The sequence below is a fragment of the Gymnogyps californianus genome, chromosome 2 (assembly GCF_018139145.2).
Source record: "Gymnogyps californianus isolate 813 chromosome 2, ASM1813914v2, whole genome shotgun sequence".
Taxonomy (NCBI): Eukaryota; Metazoa; Chordata; class Aves; order Accipitriformes; family Cathartidae; genus Gymnogyps; species Gymnogyps californianus.
The window spans coordinates 93,948,733-93,967,236 of NC_059472.1; the positions used below are offsets into that span (position 1 = coordinate 93,948,733).

The 18,504-nt window shown below is 38.8% G+C and overlaps 1 protein-coding gene across 2 annotated transcripts in view; it reads left to right on the plus strand.

Moving 5' to 3' along the window:
• FARS2 (phenylalanyl-tRNA synthetase 2, mitochondrial) overlaps positions 1 to 18,504 on the plus strand; it is a 247,512-nt gene that overhangs the window by 46,782 nt on the left and 182,226 nt on the right. For both annotated transcript variants that reach the window (XM_050892724.1, XM_050892725.1), the window contains exon 4: positions 8,312 to 8,947. In XM_050892724.1, coding sequence (XP_050748681.1) covers positions 8,330 to 8,947 — 618 coding nt within the window. In that variant the 5' untranslated portion in view covers positions 8,312 to 8,329. The remainder of the gene's footprint in view (positions 1 to 8,311; positions 8,948 to 18,504) is intronic.

Below are 18,504 nucleotides of genomic sequence, written 5' to 3' on the forward strand. Positions count from 1 at the left end.
AATCAGAGTACTACTGGGAGATAGCAGGTAAAGCTGAAGACTTCTAGTTTGTGGATGAACTGAGTGATTCATGTTAGCTGCCTCCTCTGGCATGACCCATCTAAGTCATTTGGTTTTCTTACTATAGCTGAGTTTGTTTCTTAAGTTTTAATTTTTCACTGTGCCATATGAGTTGTCTGAAACTTGGGTATTTGGGCATGTTGAATATTTTGCAGACGAGGGTTAAATGTAGCCCATTAGGTAGCATGTGTGTTGAATCTGGTATGTAGGATGTTGGTGTGTTTGTTTCTGCCTTTTCCCTGGAGGAGGCAAGCAATCATTATTTGATCAGTGAATGATGCCTTCTGAGTTGAAGGATATCTTCTTTGTCTACCACAGGCATCTCCAGAGGGCTGGGCTGCTGTTGCCATTGCCAGGGAGGTGCAGCACTTCTCCAGAAGGGAGATTGCAGCTTCCTGGTTGACCTACCAGGAGGATCCAGCACTTCTGGTGGCTGTGGTTGAGCCGTTCTGCCTTAAATTGTAAAAATAAAGCATATACCTATGGCTTTATGCTTTTCTGCAGTGTATTGCAGTGTGCGTCTTCATCCCACAGAGACCACTGACACATGGCAATGCACCTATAGGTTACTTTTTCTACGTGAGAAGCAGTGCTGAAGTTCAGGAGGTTCTGCTGTTTCAGGAGTGCAGCATGTACCACGTTTATCACCCCCTGTGCTGTGGAGTTGTTGTTTTATGGTGTAGTGTTTTGGATTACTATCATGGAAACTATTAATACTTAAAATTAATTACTTATTCTTCCTCTGCTGTCCTTTGCACTGTTCCTAAGTCTGCACATGTCCCATTCTTGGCATTTAATAACTGACTGCAAAAAAATTATTACTCGCTTCTCCTGTTAAGGCAGGATGAGGTCTCTATCGTTTTATTATGTCCAAATGGTGTAGTTAATCAGTGAGAACTAAGAAAGTATACCGCTACACATAAATACTGCTAATATCTAATTTCTAAACACATTAATTTTTACTCAGATAAAACTCCATAGGAGTAAAATTCTTGATGGCATATACCTCTATAGAAAAATACAGATAATCGAGTTGCAGATATTGGTCGAAAAAAGAAGGCAGAAGAGATATTGGTAATCTTGACTGCAGTGAGGATTTTATAGGCATTTAAAAATCTCTGTCCCTTTCATCTGACAGTTATTTACAATATGTCTTCTAAGGAAGAAAGCTAGTTGGCAACATTTTCAAGGTATTGGAAAAAGAATATTCCCTCAGCAGACAAAAGCAGTGTTTTTTCAGATTGCATCCCTTGAAAAATGGATATATTTAAAAGGAGGAGACACATTTGAGAATATTTAAGAATGATTTCTGCATTGCCTTTTTGCAGTGTGTAATTTGTAATGTAATGCATTCAAAATATGTTTGTGTAATGAGGATTTTCCCTTAAAATATGGAATCGACTGTTAGCTGTTTTGTCTCACTGTGAAGGGAGAGAAGAGCACAAGTATGTCAGTAGGAGCTCAGGTCACAGCTGCTTAATTTGCAGTAGAGTTTTGTGTGCCTTAGTGGAAACTTTCAATAGTGTGCGATGACTAAAGGGCTTAATTGACATTTCTTCAGTAAAAAACAAACTCTTTTTAGTTTGTGAAAAAGAAAATCAAGAAATAATTAAGGTATAAATGAAGGAAAATTAGATACTGTTAGATACTGTTTCTGAGCAGGGATGATTTTCCTTAATTTAATCTACTGTCATGTGTATATATATAAAATCTTTTTTGTACTGTTTCTTTCCTCTGTATTTGTTTATTTTGTTTTTATTCATGTGGGGTTTTTTTTCTGTTCAACTAAAAATGGTATGGTTGGACTGCTCGCCTTAAACTTCAGAATTTTGCATGTTATAGAGTTTGGTGTCTTTCCATCTTCTAGAACCAGAAGTCTTAATTTGTTTGCCTTTGGTCTTTTAACTTCTAATGCTGATTATGCTGTATACTTTTCTCTTTTAAAAAATTATATTCTCTCTGAATAATTCAGCAATTTGATGAACCTGATTAGCTTGCTGAGCACAAATTCAAGTGTGTTTACATTCTACTTCTGAACTGCTTAAACCAGGTTCACTACAGGTTGTCTTGAAACCCGATTAAGTCAATCTTTGGAACAGTCTTATACTAGCTAGGCAGCACAGCTACAGAGTTTGCAAGTATTTTAACTACTGAAACACATTTTACCTGTCTTGAATCATATGTCTTGAAGTATTATCCTTTTAATAAGTGGGAAACTTATGGATAAACCTGAACAATCTTGGAGTGACACTGTGTACTAGGGAAACTAGTGCCTGTAGCAGCCTTTGGAAGACCGCATGGGGAACTGAAACTTGTTGCAGTGTGATGTGAATATGACATTTGTCATCATTTGCAATATCCAACCTGAAACTGAATGGCGAGTGTACTCAAGTGATGATTCAAAACATTTTAAAACTGGTGGTTGCCCAGAGGTCCTTGCAGAAGTGTGTTCCCCTCTCCAAAGACTTGCTGCCCACTATGACTATCTTAGCCCATCCTGCAGTCCGAAAGAAAGGTGAAGGTGGTTGAAGGTGTGGCTCAGAAGTATGGACTGCGATTTCTGTGCTTGCCTTCAGGTGCTCATGTATGTAAGACAGGGCATGAAGTACTAGCCTTTGTTCAGACAATAGGCATCTTCTGGGTCAGTGAAAAAGGTGCATTGTTGTTAATACCCTTTATTTCATATTTAAGAAGGTCTTACATGTAACACTGAGAAAAAACATGGTCATGCCTTATCACAGCAAAGATTTTTTTATTTTTCTCGCTCAATATTGTAAGCCTCAAAATGTTGCCAAAGGTGGCATCATGATTAATGTATCACTATCAGAGAGCAGACAGCAAGCTAGCTTATGACACATTTTTGCTTCAGTTAAGAAAAATAACAAAAAAAAGTTATTCTGTATGTTTCTTGGAACTTGCTGATGGATTATTAACTAGATGAACTCCAAGTACATGAAAAAATTAAGAGCCAGATACTTGAAGGCTATGTTATCTTGCCTGGTGCTTTGTAGGGCACGCAATATTTTGTTCCATTGGGTGTTTAGCCATCATCAGGGACATCTGAAAATGTTCTGCCCTTGGAAGGTCAGGTTCTAAAATGGATCCGTTCTAAGTTGTCTGTAAGGCTATTTCAGAGGTCTGTGTGTATAACATAAATTCAGCATGCTCAATAAGAGTGAAAGTCTGTTCTGGTGTGCAACAATATATCTGCATTTTAAAAAGTGTGAAAAAAATCTGAGCTTATTATTAGTATTGTATGCAAAATAATTTCTGTTATCCTATGCAATGTAGATATGGTCATGGCAATACAATGATATTTGCTGCTGTATGCCTACATAGTTTTCAAAACTAAAATTCAATGCTTAGCTAAATTGCTAAGCAGACTGGTAAATGTCCAATTTTAGCAGCCTAACATATGTTTATAATTTTTGTTTTAACATATGCTATGTTGGTTGAACTCCCCTCCCCACACATACGGTAGATAAAAGCTGTCACATCACAAAATGGTGGCAGCCCAACTTTTCTAACATTTTCCATGGCACTTCAGAGTCTTGCATTAATTAGCTATTCTTGGATAGGAGACAGACTCTCATCTTTGTAGAATTTTGGTTTCAAACCCGTCATGTACTTCGGTTTATGTATGCAGTAGCCCATCTGTGTTTCTGCAGCCACAAACAGTAAAAAGCACAGGGCATACAGAAAAGCGGTCAGTGAGAGTGAGGATGCCCTTGGTTCACAGATACGAATACCTAGCAAATGGCCCTGAAAGCAGGCCCGTTTGGTTCACTGGTGGGCTCTGGTTTGCTTGAACAAGAGTGTTCTCTCTCCTGCACTTTTCTAGGAGAGGTGGGTGAATAAAACAACCCTGGTGCACAGTCCTTTTTCTTTGTACTGTGAGCTGCTAAACTACCCCTCTTTTCTTCTCCTTTTTCAAAGGCAGATGTAAGGAGGGATTTCACTGAGTCTATGATTCTTTCCTAAACCTCAGTGGAGTAGAGAGGACTTGTGACAAAGACCACTGCAGCTGCAATAATGCTGTCTTAATCCTTGCTGCACTGTGACATGGAAATCTGGATTTAGACAGGAAAGAACATGCCTTAACAGTACAGCGATATGATCCCTTATCACATCAAACTGCCTTTTGCATGTGCTCCAAAATCACGATATTTTTTGGTATTCTGTCTGCTGTTTCCCAGTTGTTAAGCTCCTAACTGTGGTGTACTTCTGCATGTGTAATGTCTACTGTGCTGCTGCATGGGGGATGGTTGGCTTTCTGTGGGGGATGAAGGAGCCTTGCCTATCAACTGAAACTGCTGCAGAAATGGCACGGGGTCTGTGGTAGAGGACTGACACTGGCAGTGTTGTCGCATCTGTGCCTGGTCTATCCACAACACGGACAGGGTTGTTCCGATACCTTCATCCGTGGGTGGCATGGGTGCCACCTCCTGCCCTCTGGTCTACCTTGAAGCTGCTCAAAAGCTTATACCCATGTGCAGGCATGGTTCCAAATGTATTGCCAAAACATAATGTACAATATCATCCCTATCAAAGATCTGAGTTCCTGCAGTTGTATTAGGCATCTCGGTATGGAGACTGAGGTACAGGGACAGGCCCATGGAGCTCCAGAGGAGGTCCTGAGGTACCCAGGAATGTGGCAGTGGCAGCATCAAGGTAAGGACCTGTGTAATGGGAGATAGTGGGCCTGGTGCTTGCACATCCACCTGCAGTGCTTTGAGAAGCCCCACTGGAAGCTGCTGGCAGGACAGCCTGCTTCCAAAACCCTGCATCGGCTTCTAGCTGTGAGTCAGAGCCACTGTCAAGCCCAGAGCGTGTGACCCACTGGTCATGCTGGTGGAACGCTTTGCCGTGGTTGGATCATAGATGTGAGTGGTGGTTGTTCAATGTTTATTTCCCATTTACGTATTTGTTTTCAGCTACGGGACCTACAGCTGCGGTTTGGCTTGCTGTGGTTAGCTGGCTGGCAGTCTTTGCTGTGGGATTCAGGTTTTGTCAGTGTGCACAGAAACTAGTTTCGTGTTACTGCCAAATAATAAGCATGGTGGAAATGAAGGAAGAAAATGATAAATTTAAACTGTGCTTTTTCAGACCTTTAGATAGATGTCTACTAGAAATAACTGTCTATTTATTACAAGTGAGCATACGTAATTAGTGTATCCGTAACATAAGTTATTTATTGCTGGCAGAAAGGTAAAGAGATTTCTTTATTTTCCGGGGTTGCTTTCCGCCCTGGTAAACACTTCTTGATTTGAAGGTTTCTTGTACGGTGTAGAGTGTAAACATGGCTTTTTCCTTCCTTCTCTATGCCTTCTCTCTCCAAATGTAATTTATCACCAGTTGAGTTGAACTAAGTCCAATACCATTTTTCTGTAATGATCCTGGAAGTGGCATACATGAGTCTGTGGTGGGAGAGGGGAGCAGAGGAGTGTTTGTGAAGGATTTCAATGTTTCTGGCACTCTTGCGTGATACCATGTCGGTGGCTCCTTTACTGCTTGTTTGCTGTTGTTTGCAGTACTTGGACATTGGATAACTGATTGGATAACATTGGATAACTGTAACTTTTTTTCTTACTGCTCACAGTAGATTTTGCTTTAGATTAGAATAATAGTGCAGATAGTAACGCAATTTAACTATTTAAGGCACAAGCATAATGTTAGGATGAAAACTCTGACACAAGTTCATCTGTAGGTTTTTCTCCTGTACAAGTTTGTGAAGAGTATATATCACTTGCTCAGAAAAATCAGTGTTTCTGAACTATCAGAAACTGATAGCAGTGTTGCTCATTACAAATACTGAAAAATCATGAGGTAAGCCCTTAGAGATGCATACATTACAGTCTCCCTTAAAAATCATGAGTCTTAAAATAAACAAACAAACAAAAGTGTGTGTGTGTGTGTGTCCCCCAACACTTATGGTTCATGTTCTAATTTCTTTTTCCATAAAGTTATAATCATGAGAAGAAATTATGAAAGTTAAGTGAAAGTTAAACTTCTCATATGGTTGTCTGATTCTCAGAGGAATGGTATTTAGGAAAGCAGCAAACATCACGAGACTCACGATAAAGTCACGAGAGTTTTTTCGTACATAACAGTTATGTGTAAGTTTTGAATCAAATTTTTTAGAAAAATAAATGTATGGACAGATGGTGATATTTACTTAAGGGAAGCTGAATTCATTATCTGACTAGAACTGGGTGTTTCAAGCAGCTGTTTGAAAATGAGAGCTCACTTTCCATTAAGGAGAACGTATGTTTGGGGAAAATGAAGCCTCTTTTCAAAACGTAAGGCTATCCCTCATTTAGTCTATGGCAGAGGGGTTTATGGTGTGTGTGTGAATTCATTTATGGAAGAACCTTATCAGTAATGGCCAAGAACGAATTTGGTGAAACAGTTTTGCAAACTTAAAAAAAATAAAAAACAAACAAACAAAAAACCCCCCAAAAAACGCCAACCCCCCCAAAAAACCCCAAACAGTCCTTCTTAAGAGTTTCAAAACTAGATAAAAGCTGTAGCTGCTTTTTTTTCTTAAGATTTTCGACCAGAAAAAGGATTAAACCAAATATTTAGTAATCTTACGCTGCCCTGCCAAATTTAATTTCTGACGACCCAACTTGCCTTTATTTTGATTTATTGAGATACAATTACTTCAGGAAATAGAGCTATAGAGAACATCCAGGTGTAAGCCAGAAGAAAGGAAGCCAAATATGAACATACCCGTTATCTTTTACAGATCTCTTTTTTTGGGGACTCTGTGTTCTGGAATGTGTGTGTTCTATTTGCATATATATTTTTGGAGCTTAAGAGTATGAAAAATAATCTTAGCTTGTTTGTTCTTTTTTTAAGCTTGTTTCTCTTATGTTCCTGTGGAAAGCTAGCCAGATACTGTAATCCTAGCATAAAGATGGAAAGCTGTCCCTTGAAGACTGTGGTCTATTCATTGCTTATGTTCTTTCTTCCCCTATTTCTTTAAGAATACTTTCACAGGAAATTTTCACCCAGGAAAGCTGTGGCCCTGGATTTCTTGGTTCATAGAGAAATAAAAACCAGTTTGTTTGGAGCAGATGCCTTTCCTCAGTCACTTAACTTCTAATGCCTCTGTTTTCCCATTCCATAATAAGCAAATTGTAATGCTCAATTATTTTACTGGAACCTGTGCTAATATTTGTGAAGCCCAACTATAGATTTTCAAGAGATTTTTTGCATCTCAGAATGGACTTATGCATTTGGAGTGACTGAAGTGCTCGTGATCCTCAACACTTCTTTTTTTTCTGGAATTATCTCTTTGAACACTACAGAGTAATGCAGCTGTGTACATGTAAAGCACAAAGCCTTGTTGTAAACAGGGCAGATGTGTAAAGATGGCCCTTTGATAGGAAACGAGTTGTTCGTTCAGACATCTTTCAGAATCTCATAACTTCATTCGCCTTCCTGATATTTGGCAAGCCTCCTTGCCCGGTACAGTGGTGTAAGCCGTGAAAATAGCCATTCTGGGAACATATGGAAAAGGGGGTTTGTGCTCGCCCTAAAATGCTAACATTGCTTCTGACTACGTCGAGCCTTTATTGTGAATCTTGTGCAATACTCATATGTGAACTTAATATGCTGTTTATATATAAATATATGCCTTGTGGTCTGGCCATCTGTTTTTTTCACAGTGGTTCAGTGGTTTGAAAGGTTAAACTGGTTTTGTTTGGCATTAAGTAAGAATTAGCGAGGATTGCGTAGTGTGTGCCACATGCATCTGGTTGATGTGGAACACCTTCCATAGCTTCTGCTAATGGGGGGAGATGATGCAACAATAAATTAATGCTTGGGCTTTTATTATAAGCAACTCCCTGACTGCCAAAGGGTGTTGTTAAATTTCTGAGTTTCTCATAAGTAGTGTTCAGTTATTGCCTCATATTTTAACTGGATGAAAAATACTGTTTCAAAGAAGGCCTGATGTTTATTCAGCTGTAAAGAGTAGCAGTATCTGGAATGGGGTTAAGGCTAGGTCTAGAGTCATTAATAGTGATGCAGAAGACTGATAATTGAATAAGATATCCTAGCTGAAATTTGATCACAAGGGTATTTTCCCTCCTCTGAAGTTAAAATAGTGGTTTATAATGGGAACTTTGTCATATTAATCAAGCAGACATTTGGATTTCACTTATCCCTGAGATACTAGCAATTCCTGCAGCAAGACTGCAGTTCCTAACTCAATTTTTTCAAATTTTTTTTCTTCTTTCTCTAGATCATAAAAGAGTTTGCAATGGCAATGCTCTGGAAATTCATGAGAGTAGCTAAGTATTCTAAAACAGCTTTATCACCAAAAGTAAAGGTAAGAGGAATTCCCACCCATTCAAGGCATTCTTCATCCAAGTCTGTACCTTCAGATTTTGCTGCCAACACACCCTGCTCAAATACTGTGGAACTGCTTGGTAAAGCTTATCCTCAAGATGACTACAGCAATGTCACAGAGAAGATTCTTTCCAAGGTGGGGAAGAACTTGCACAACAAAAAGCATCATCCTTTGTGGCTAATCAAAGAGCAGGTGAAGGACCACTTTTACAAACAGTATATAGGACGCCGTGGGACTCCGCTCTTTTCTGTCTATGATGGTCTTTCTCCAGTGGTTACAGTACAGCAGAATTTTGATAGTTTGCTTATCCCACAAAACCATGTCAGCAGAAGGAAAGAGGATAACTATTGCTTGAATCGTGATCACATGCTAAGAGCACATACATCAGCTCATCAGTGGGACTTGATACACTCAGGCCTAGATGCCTTTCTGGCAGTGGGAGATGTCTACCGCCGTGATACAATTGATAACACCCACTACCCAGTCTTCCATCAGATGGAAGGAGTTCGGCTCTTCTCGTGTCATGAGGTAGGAATCCTTTAGTTGGGGTGAAAGAGATTTTGGGTAAGTTGCATGATCTTGTATTTGCTGTAAGCAAAGTGCATGCACATAAATATGTTAAAGCAACACGTGTTATGCTGTACATTGATAAAGATCAAGTGATTGATCATGTAGTAATGCTTTTAATTTGGGAAAAATATAGGTGGAAAATGTTGAATTTGAAAACAGCTATAAACTTCCCCAGAAAAATGTGGAAAAAATGGAAAGACAATATTCTTGAAAGCTAGCAAAATAAAACATTATCTGAAAGGAAACCGCTTGTTCAGCTAATGAACTTTACAATTCAATTCTAGTTCTATCACAAGTCTCTTCCGGTGGGGTCCCTTTACCAGAAACTTTGTCATATTAGTACTTGAAGGATTCATGGATGTGAGTTGTTGCAGCTACATCCGGAGTGCAGTTTTTATTCTGTCATCTTTTTTCTTTTAATAGCTCCGACCTTCTGTAAATGAATGTCTTTTTTTAATGAATTGTTCCATTCTTCATCTCATCCTAAAGCTGCATTGAAGGATTCATCTGTTGCAGCTGATAGTTACAAGTGTGTGATACATACACACTAAATTCATCAGAGTCCAGAGGCATCAGCTAAAAAGCTCTATGTAGATGTCCACGACTCTTGAGTTTATATATTTTGTTGGCACAGCTTGCATGTTCTGCAAATGCTTGGGTGTCATTAAGTATTCTGCTGTATCATTGATCAGCAGTAAATATAAGCCAGTTTGTTTTCCAAATAGTAATTGATTTGTATAATTTGTGTATGCTTGTAGCAATACTGCCAAATTCACATTTTTATAACTAAAACTAGCTTATTCTAATAATACTGAGATGTAGACCGTTCTTAATGTGGTTGCCAGTGGGTGACAGGAGCTTGGCAGGGAAGCCTGATGGGTTTGAATGCCTGAGGGAAAACTAGGGTAATCATAGAGCGCTACTTTTCTCACTGGTGGAAAGGGTTCGTGCTGCCTGCACTGGTGTTTCCCACCCCATGTGGACACTGCTTCTTCCACTTTGAAAACATACCTGCCTCTGCAGATGTTCTGTGAGCTATGTGGTGTCAAATACAGCTTGCAACTGCTTCTTTGGTAACCAGGAAATTGAAATCTTGCAGATTTATCCAATCTTGTTTGTTTGCTGTTCTTTTCCCATAGGCCTGTTTATGAATACAATCAGGGTATATGCAAGAGAAAAATGTACAACACTACATTAAGAAAATGCTATTTCTTAGTGTTTTATGTTCATGACAAATTTTTTTACTTGAGCAGCAGTTCAGGCATTCAGATGGAAAGATTTTATCTGCCACAAAATTATAACATCGACACTCTTGCAGGATGGAATTTCTGCAAACTTAGGTGTGATTGATCTAATTATTGAAATTACTGTTAATGAATATGCCTCTTAAGAAATTTTGGTCCTAATGACAGACTTTCTTCTCTACAAATTTAATAATAGGAATAAGAGTAATAATAGGATTTTAATAACTGGGAAGAAAGTTACAGAATGTTCACTAACATCTTCTATCTAGAAATACACGATATGTAACAATCTGATTCATTGCATTGTAGATTGCTTGTTTCTTTTTCTCTTCTTTCTTTTTCCCCAAGAAAATGATTGAGATGTTATTGGAGAATGTTAATAGATGATGAATTTGAAGTTAGCTATGTGCTGGAAAATGTGTCTGTCTCTCTAAAGAATGAAAGTCCAGTTGACTTTCTATACTGATGAAGGAAGAGTAGTGGTATGGTGTACAATGTGTAAAGTCTTGTTTATTGAGCAACATGCATAAATTCTAAACCTGAGCATGATCTAAAGCATCCTTTTTTGCATCAGTTGCAGATTAAATACTGATAGAGTCTTGCAATATGTAAAACTTCTTACAGTCATCATCACAAGAGCCTTGTGGAAAAAATTGAATGTGTAATTCTGAAATTTCGCTGGGGACTGTTTCTGTGTTTTATAATCTGGTTGCCTGTTCAAAATAACCCAAATTTTAAATAATTCCAGGAGGAACTGTCTGAGTGGAACAAAGACTAAATGGAGGTAATACTAAATGAGAAATATTTTTATATTCATTTATTTATACCCACGTTTAAGTTGTAACCCACTGAGCAGAAATGTGTGAATGTCAGGGCCTGTTACCTTCATCTCAGACTCTTCATTCATAACCAGGCTCTAATCTCTGGTGAGAGGAAATTTGCACAGTACTGAGGATAAGAATCTTTGGAACTAAATGAAAAACTGTTAGCTCTTAGCTACAGGCCCTGGGTACATTTAATCTTATGGCTAATACAATAATTTTCTATGCTGTAGTTGGTTTACTGCTCTACTTTGTTCTTTTGAGTTATACATTTATCGCTTGTCATCTTCTCAGTGAAAGTGTCCACAGAACTGGGGGGGGTGAGAAGAAAACCGAAAACCTAGAGTGATTTTATAGGAACTTGAATTTAGAGTAATTCAACATCTCATCTCAGTTTGGGAGGGGGGAAAAAAGGTCAGTTTTTCCTCAGCTGAAATTTTAGACAGGATAAGAAAGATACAGAAGACGTAGAAAAGTGTCTCTCCTTTACAAATACTAAATTCTGTGGTTGAGGCTAGGTTAAAACTTCTGTCCTGTGAGTGAAACCTTTAGTATAATTCTTCTTCATATCAAAGTTAAAATCAATACATTGAAAGTAAGAGCTGGAAAAACAAATCATAGTTTGGCAATTTTAATGTTTTACTCTGAGATACTTGTGAGCTATTTGCTTCTTTGGCTACACTATTTTTCATGATGGTTGGTTGATTATTTTTGTAAGAGAACAGTAATCTGATTTGAAGATGGGCAGGTAACTGATGCTTTTCTGCAGCCTTGTATGAGTGCAGATATTCAAGTACTAAAGAAATTCCCATCTTCCAAACTAACTCATTGCTAAAAGTTAGAATAATTCATGCTGAAATTTCCCATGAATTTTCTAAAAATGTCCTTGGACTGCTATCAGAGAACACCTGAAAATCTATTTAGACATGTTTTCAGTATATTTAGAAATATTTCAGGTAATTATTACCTGAATGTAATATATAGAAGAGTTAGAAACTGACTAATAGAAATAGTTAAAACCAGTGTCAAAAAAAGCTTCCCAAATCTGCTTCAAAATTGTGGACAGAAAATGAACTGTTCTTCTTAAATAGTACCCCCAAATGGTATTTGTTTTGTATTCTCTTCCTCCAGCATGCCCGTTTTCCTTCTAAACGGCGTATAGACTTTTTTCCTTCTATGGTGTATAGCTTTTTTTCTTTTTTTAATCCTTTAGGTTGGCAATATTGATACTGCTGTAGTCAGTTTGAACCAGCAAACTTTCCTGGGTGGATTATAAAAGAAATTATTTCTATGCTATGCCATGGTCTTTGGTGCAGTTCTTTACTTACCGCAATTTATGGAAAAGAGAAAAAAAAAAATCTCAACTAAATTACACTTTGTGCATTTTAGCCAGCAGAGGGAGCCAATATAAACCCAATGGCAATCGCAGAACATTTTTCAGTTGATGACAAATAATGTTTACACATTGGAAGGAGACTTCATAAGGTATTTTATAGTCTGTACTGAATTATACATAAATTTTAAGGGGAACAGATGTGAAAACGTAGGAATTGCTCCTCTAATTTAGTAACCTTGTTCCAATGGAGGCCAATACCAGATTGTTCAGATGAAGAAATGATGCTCTCATCAGGCTCGTTTGTGCTAACATCTGAAAACTGTAAATAGGGAGACTGCAAAGAAGTAGTAGGGATACATCTTTATTCTCCATTGAAATGTTTTTGGTGGAAATGGCAACTTTTTTGTTAGGATACAATGGAAAATTGTAAATATTCCAGTTAAAAATAAGGACTACTCCTCCAAAGCAGTATATATAATTGCAAAAAAAAATTTCAATGTTGTAACTTTATGGTGTTTATATCCTGAAATGTAAAAACTCGTCCTAGGTAATAGAAGTGTAGATTTTCTCTGTATTTATATGAATACATACTTCTTTCCTCATCTTGTCATACTTGTGTATCTTGGCCATATTCCTTGTGTATGGTTAGGAAAAAAAAAGTTGCTTTTATCCTTTTCCTTATGCTTTGGGGTAGGTGTGAACACCTGATTGACCTACATCTTTGTTTACACTTTTTTTACTTTTTTTTTAAATCAGTGCATGCCATCCTAGGTTTTCACTTGCAAGACTAGTGTCATTAGGTTTGACTTCTCCAAAATCCCATATGTTACTGCAGCTTTGGACACTGTGCTTCTGTTCTGACATTGTATCAAAGGAAATCTCCTTCCTGTCTTCAGTCACTTTTTTTAATCCTCACATGTAAAAGAATTTAAATAAATTCATAGTGTTCCAGGGATCAGCCTACTATGTAGAGTGATTTGGAGCATTTACACTATGTGCGAGAATATTTATGTACGTAACTGGGACTCATGATAACAATGTTTAGCTGGGCACCAAGAAACAAATATTTAAGAAGGCTTAAGTGGCCTAGGAAAAGTACTCATCTTAGCCCTCTGCAACTTGAGGATAGGGAGAGGCTCGTCCAGGTGTGATACAAGGCAGTGAAATCAGCCTCTGGAAATGCCCTTTTTCTGTATGTTTCTTCTGATTTGGGTGATGCTCTTCAGTGCCTCAGCTGGCAAGGATTGAGGCTTGTGTGAGGAGTCAGTGACTCTGTAGCCAGATGAGATGGACACGGAAAGTCACAGATTGGTATGTCAGTCCCTCTGACTGAGGGCATTTTATCTCCTATCGTGTAATAGCATGTGTGAGTCAGAGGGAATTTGGGATTTCCTGGATGCTTTGAGATAATAGTACTGGAGATCCATGCAGCTTTCTTCTGTAGGTGGCAAATGATGAAATAGATTTATTTTTTTTTTTTTTTTTTTTTTTTACTTAGGGTGGACATCTACCACATCTCCCTACACAGATCCATGCTTGTGCCATCTCTTGATGATACCACTGTGTGCCAGCAGTTGCTGTACTGACATCTTAAGCACATCTGGGCATGGGAAGTGGTGCAGGCTGCATGCATTTGATGGGACACCCAGCTCTATAAGCAGCATGCATCACATCAAGTTTCAGGTGCTGCTGCCTCTGGGATGGTGTTTGAGACATTGGTTGTGAGCAATCCGTCCCAAGGAGCCTGAGAGTTGGCCCTCCTTCTCTCAGGGAGCAGGGAGGAGCGTACAGCAGCAGGGGCACCTGAACTAGATCCACCATCTTAAAAAGAGCACCAGTGTTACTTTGCTAGAATATTCTGAGGTGAATTTATTCCTGAAGCTGCAGTTTGGCTGCGTGGTAGGAATAAAGGGCCTGGCTAGTTCAGGTGGAACTGACTTCACTCTTGAGGATGTTTACCTGAGTTGTGAACGTTGTATTATTCAGTATTTTCCAAGTTGTGGTATATATATCATGCCATAATAAATAGAGCTTCACTGGTCCGAGGACCCGCATTGTAGTCTTTGCTATTTTTAGATGAAAATTTGACAGCAAAGGGCATCAGAAGGTCTGTGATATTTTCATATTGGTCCATGGTCTAGAAAGTTTGGAAACCGCTAGTGCATCTTTTTTATTGCAAAGACTTTATATAAAATATTTTTTTCAAACTTTGTCTTACTTTTTCTCATCCAGCTAAAAAAAAAATCCAACAATGCTTTTCAGAATAAAACGGTTAAATCTATTCAATGCGATATTTAAATTGTGCAGGAAAAAAGAGCAAAAAGTCTACAAGTATATTTGGGAAGTCTAAGATGCTTAAAAATAAAGGAATTTCTGTTGCCACAGGAAAAGAAGTCTGAGTCCTATCATATATGTCTCATTATAACTGATACCTGTATAGCAGTGTTGCTTTTTTTTGCTGTTCAAAAACATCTGTATGGTTTTCCCTTAAATGTGGTGATGATTTTGTTTTTTTCAGAAACACTTTGATTAGGTTAAAAAAAAAAGGCCAAATAGAAATAACGTTTCTTCGCTGTAATCGGAGACTGAAACCAGAAGGATCCAGAAATTAAGGTGACCACCTGCAAGCTTGTTGCTTGAAGTGATTTTTGCCATTTTCGCCCAAAACAAATGCTCATTGATATGCAGTAAAGAGCATTCTGTCATGTGGATGATGGGCTGTGTATCTCTTTGGCACCTGAAACTGCCTGGATGGGGGTGCAGGTTTACAAGTTTCATTGTCTTGGTGGCTGATTGGGACTGGCATTAGGTTTTCTTTTTCATGAGCCATCTTCAAGTGGCATCATCTTCATCATTCCTGATCCATCGGTTGAGTGTTACAGCATATTTAAAATATTGTGGAAATGGCTTGCTATTTATAAGTGGATTTAGAGTGCATCTGTTTGTTCATTTATAGGGATATTTATCAGGGCCAGTGAGTCAAAACGTATTCCATGTGGCAAGGTTGAGTGTTGCCACATGCAGATCCTCATGCAGAGCTAGTCTTAAGTGCCGGTTTGTCTGTGAGTATAAGTACATGAGCATTATGTATTCATTATCTTAATCGCTGGTGTATGCATGACTGGCAGGAGGAATACACAACTGCATTGTGGAAAGGCAGGATGTAGTTATGGATCTTTCTGGTCTGAAACCTACTATGAATGCCATCCTGTAAAGAGACACTTAATCTTGGACTGATTCCTAAATGTATGGATAATGAAGTGATGTGAGATTAAAAAAAGTCTGTTAAGTGACTGAAGAAATGTTGGGGTCTTTATTGAAATCTCACATATGACTTCTGCCCTCCATGCCAGGCTGAGAAATACTGTGAAGTGCTTTTAAAGGAGCATAGCTCTGTTTGTGTTTGTCCAATTAAAACCCAGTGTCTTCTGGCCATTATGTGTTACCAATTTGACTTTATTCTTATTATGAGCTAAATTGTGAGTAAATTTCATGCCACATGGTAAGATCACTTCAATTCCTTTCTGCCTGATTCCTTTCTGCTGCCTTCCTTGTAATGCGGCATCAGTCAGATATGCTGATAAATCCTGGTAATTATTAATTTTTTTGACTTCTGCATGATGACACAATATTCAATGTTTTGCACACCTTCACGTAAAGAAAAAGCTTCTTGTCCTTACACTAGACAGACACATAGGTGCTCAATTTATGGCTACGGGAAATTTCTTTTCTGGTAGTAGTAGTGACTGATCATATTCAATACAATAAAATAGTGCATTTTACTTTAGTCTGCACTGAAGGAATAAATGTACGTGAAATTGTGGCATCTTGGATGTGTCTGTTTTATGCAAGACTCTTAGAATTTCTGCCCCCCCCCATTTGCTCAGATATGTGCTTGAGAAGAATTGACATCAAAAAGGAGCAACTGTAGGTGATTCTTCCTTTTATTCAAGCTTTAACTTTCCTGGCTTTATGTATATAGAAATGTTGAAGTGTTTCTAATCTAAGACATGTGCTTAGCACAGTTCAATCACTGTAATAGTGAAATTGGTGTATCAGTTTAAAGCTGCTCATATTGACATAGCAATGTCAGTGAATGGAAAGAAGGGAATAAATATTAATACAACTGTAAGACATCTCTTTTTCTCAGTATAACCCTGTCCACAGCTGTGCTGGAGTTGACAGGAGCTGATGGAGCCTCTGTGGAGAATACCGAAGTGCCTCTCAGTGCCTGACTGTAAGGCAGGCTGTTTCCTTGCTGCTACTTGTCTTTCAGGGACTCCCCTTAAGGCTGTGCTTTCACAGCCTGTGGGAACTGGCGTAGATTCACGCCTGTGCCAAAAGTGGCCTAGCCCCATCCCACATGCCAGTGCATCTCGTGGTGCCACCAGAATGCTGATAATTGATTACTGAGCTGAATTTGACCATTTTCACATCCCTCAGTTTCTTCCCTTATCCTGGGTTACTTCTCATCCAGATCCACCTCCCAGCCTGGCTCAGTGCACTGCCACATGGACCCTTGTCCTGGCACGGAGAAGGAGATATGGTGCATATGGCTGGTTTGGCAGGATGAAGAGGCCAGCGGGTTGGAGAGCTGGGGTATGACTAAATGTATTTACTGTAATGATTCTTGCGCGTATTTTATTGCCACATCTGATAAAATCTACTAAAACAGAATTTTGCTGCAGACAGTAATTGCAACATCAACATTTCAGGAATAATACAGTGATAAAGAAAAGTACTTCTATGTACTTGTTGATACAAATGCTGTATTTTAAAGACAGTGTCCAGACTATCCATTCCTTGCAACGGTCTGAGGAATCAGTTTTAACCTGGAGGGTGAAGGGAGGAATGAAGGGGAAAAGGAAGAAGTGTGTTTCATGTCCTAAAATACTGCTGATGGGGAAAACAACAAATATATCTTCTAATGTGTAAATACAGTGTATTCTAGTCCAAAGGGGGAAAATCTCTGGCCTGAAGGGTGTTTCTGGCATAGTGAAGGTAGTCTCTTCAGTCAACAGAAAGAAAAAATAGCTACCTGTAGAGGGTTGTTCAAGCAGGAACCTAGTTTAGCCACTCCAGGTTCCTGTGTGAGGGGCCTGTGTCTGTCTGTTGACTGCCCAGTGAGCCTAAGATGATTAACCTCCCTAGGCTAATGTTGACCTCTGTGAATACCCCCTGGCTTTCAAAACCACATGCTGGATGACTGATCTGCCCTGCTGACAGTAAATTGGTTATAGGATGGGTATCATCTGCTTCTTCCAGCCAGTGCAGAAATAATGCCAGTAGGAAGAAGGGGGTTTAATCTTTCAGGTGCACACCTGAATAAAGAATCTGTTATTTAAAAGCATAATACCTGGTTTTGTCAAGCTGCTGCCTTTTAATCAGTAAAGGCATTTTTGTTAGACTGATGGATAATTGTTTTATTTGGTACTTCTCTCTTTCCTTTTTTATTTTGTATTTTTCTGCAGCATGCTAAGGAGATTAACTTGAGAGGTGTTTTGTCAATCTGCCAGCCAAGTCTCCTCCTGACTAGCAATACAAAGTTAAATGCTAGTGATGGGGGTTTTTTTTATTCCCTCAATCTGTTTTGCTGCTAGTTTGTGTGCTGTCTAAACTCAGACTCCTTCTGCATGCATTGTGTCTGTATCAAACATCTTAATTAATTGTGCCCAGCATTTGTAGGCTACCAGAGGTTCACTCGAACTTTTTTAGAGTATTTAGTGCACTGAAGGCATCAAACTGCAATTAAAACAACTTCTGTGGGCATCCATGAGTTATTAAGGTTACATGCTGTTCATGGCATCTCCTGAGTAAGAGCTAGTTATGCTGGGAGGCTTAATGTGAAGAAAATCTCGATGCATGTTTTTTCCCCTCTGTGTGTGCTTGATTGACTACGGGAAGGTGGAGGAGGAGGGGTAGGAAAGGGCACTAGAAACACTTTCACAGTTAGCTTTCCCTACTCTCCAGACTTAACAGAGTTGTTTTTTGTACAGCTGTAAGGATTTCCAACAAAAACTCTCTTTAGAGTGTAGAACTGCCTGCTTGTCTCCCCAAGACACAGAGCCTCCAAAGACATGGCTTAGCAAGAGTGTTTTATTGGTCTCTGAGAGG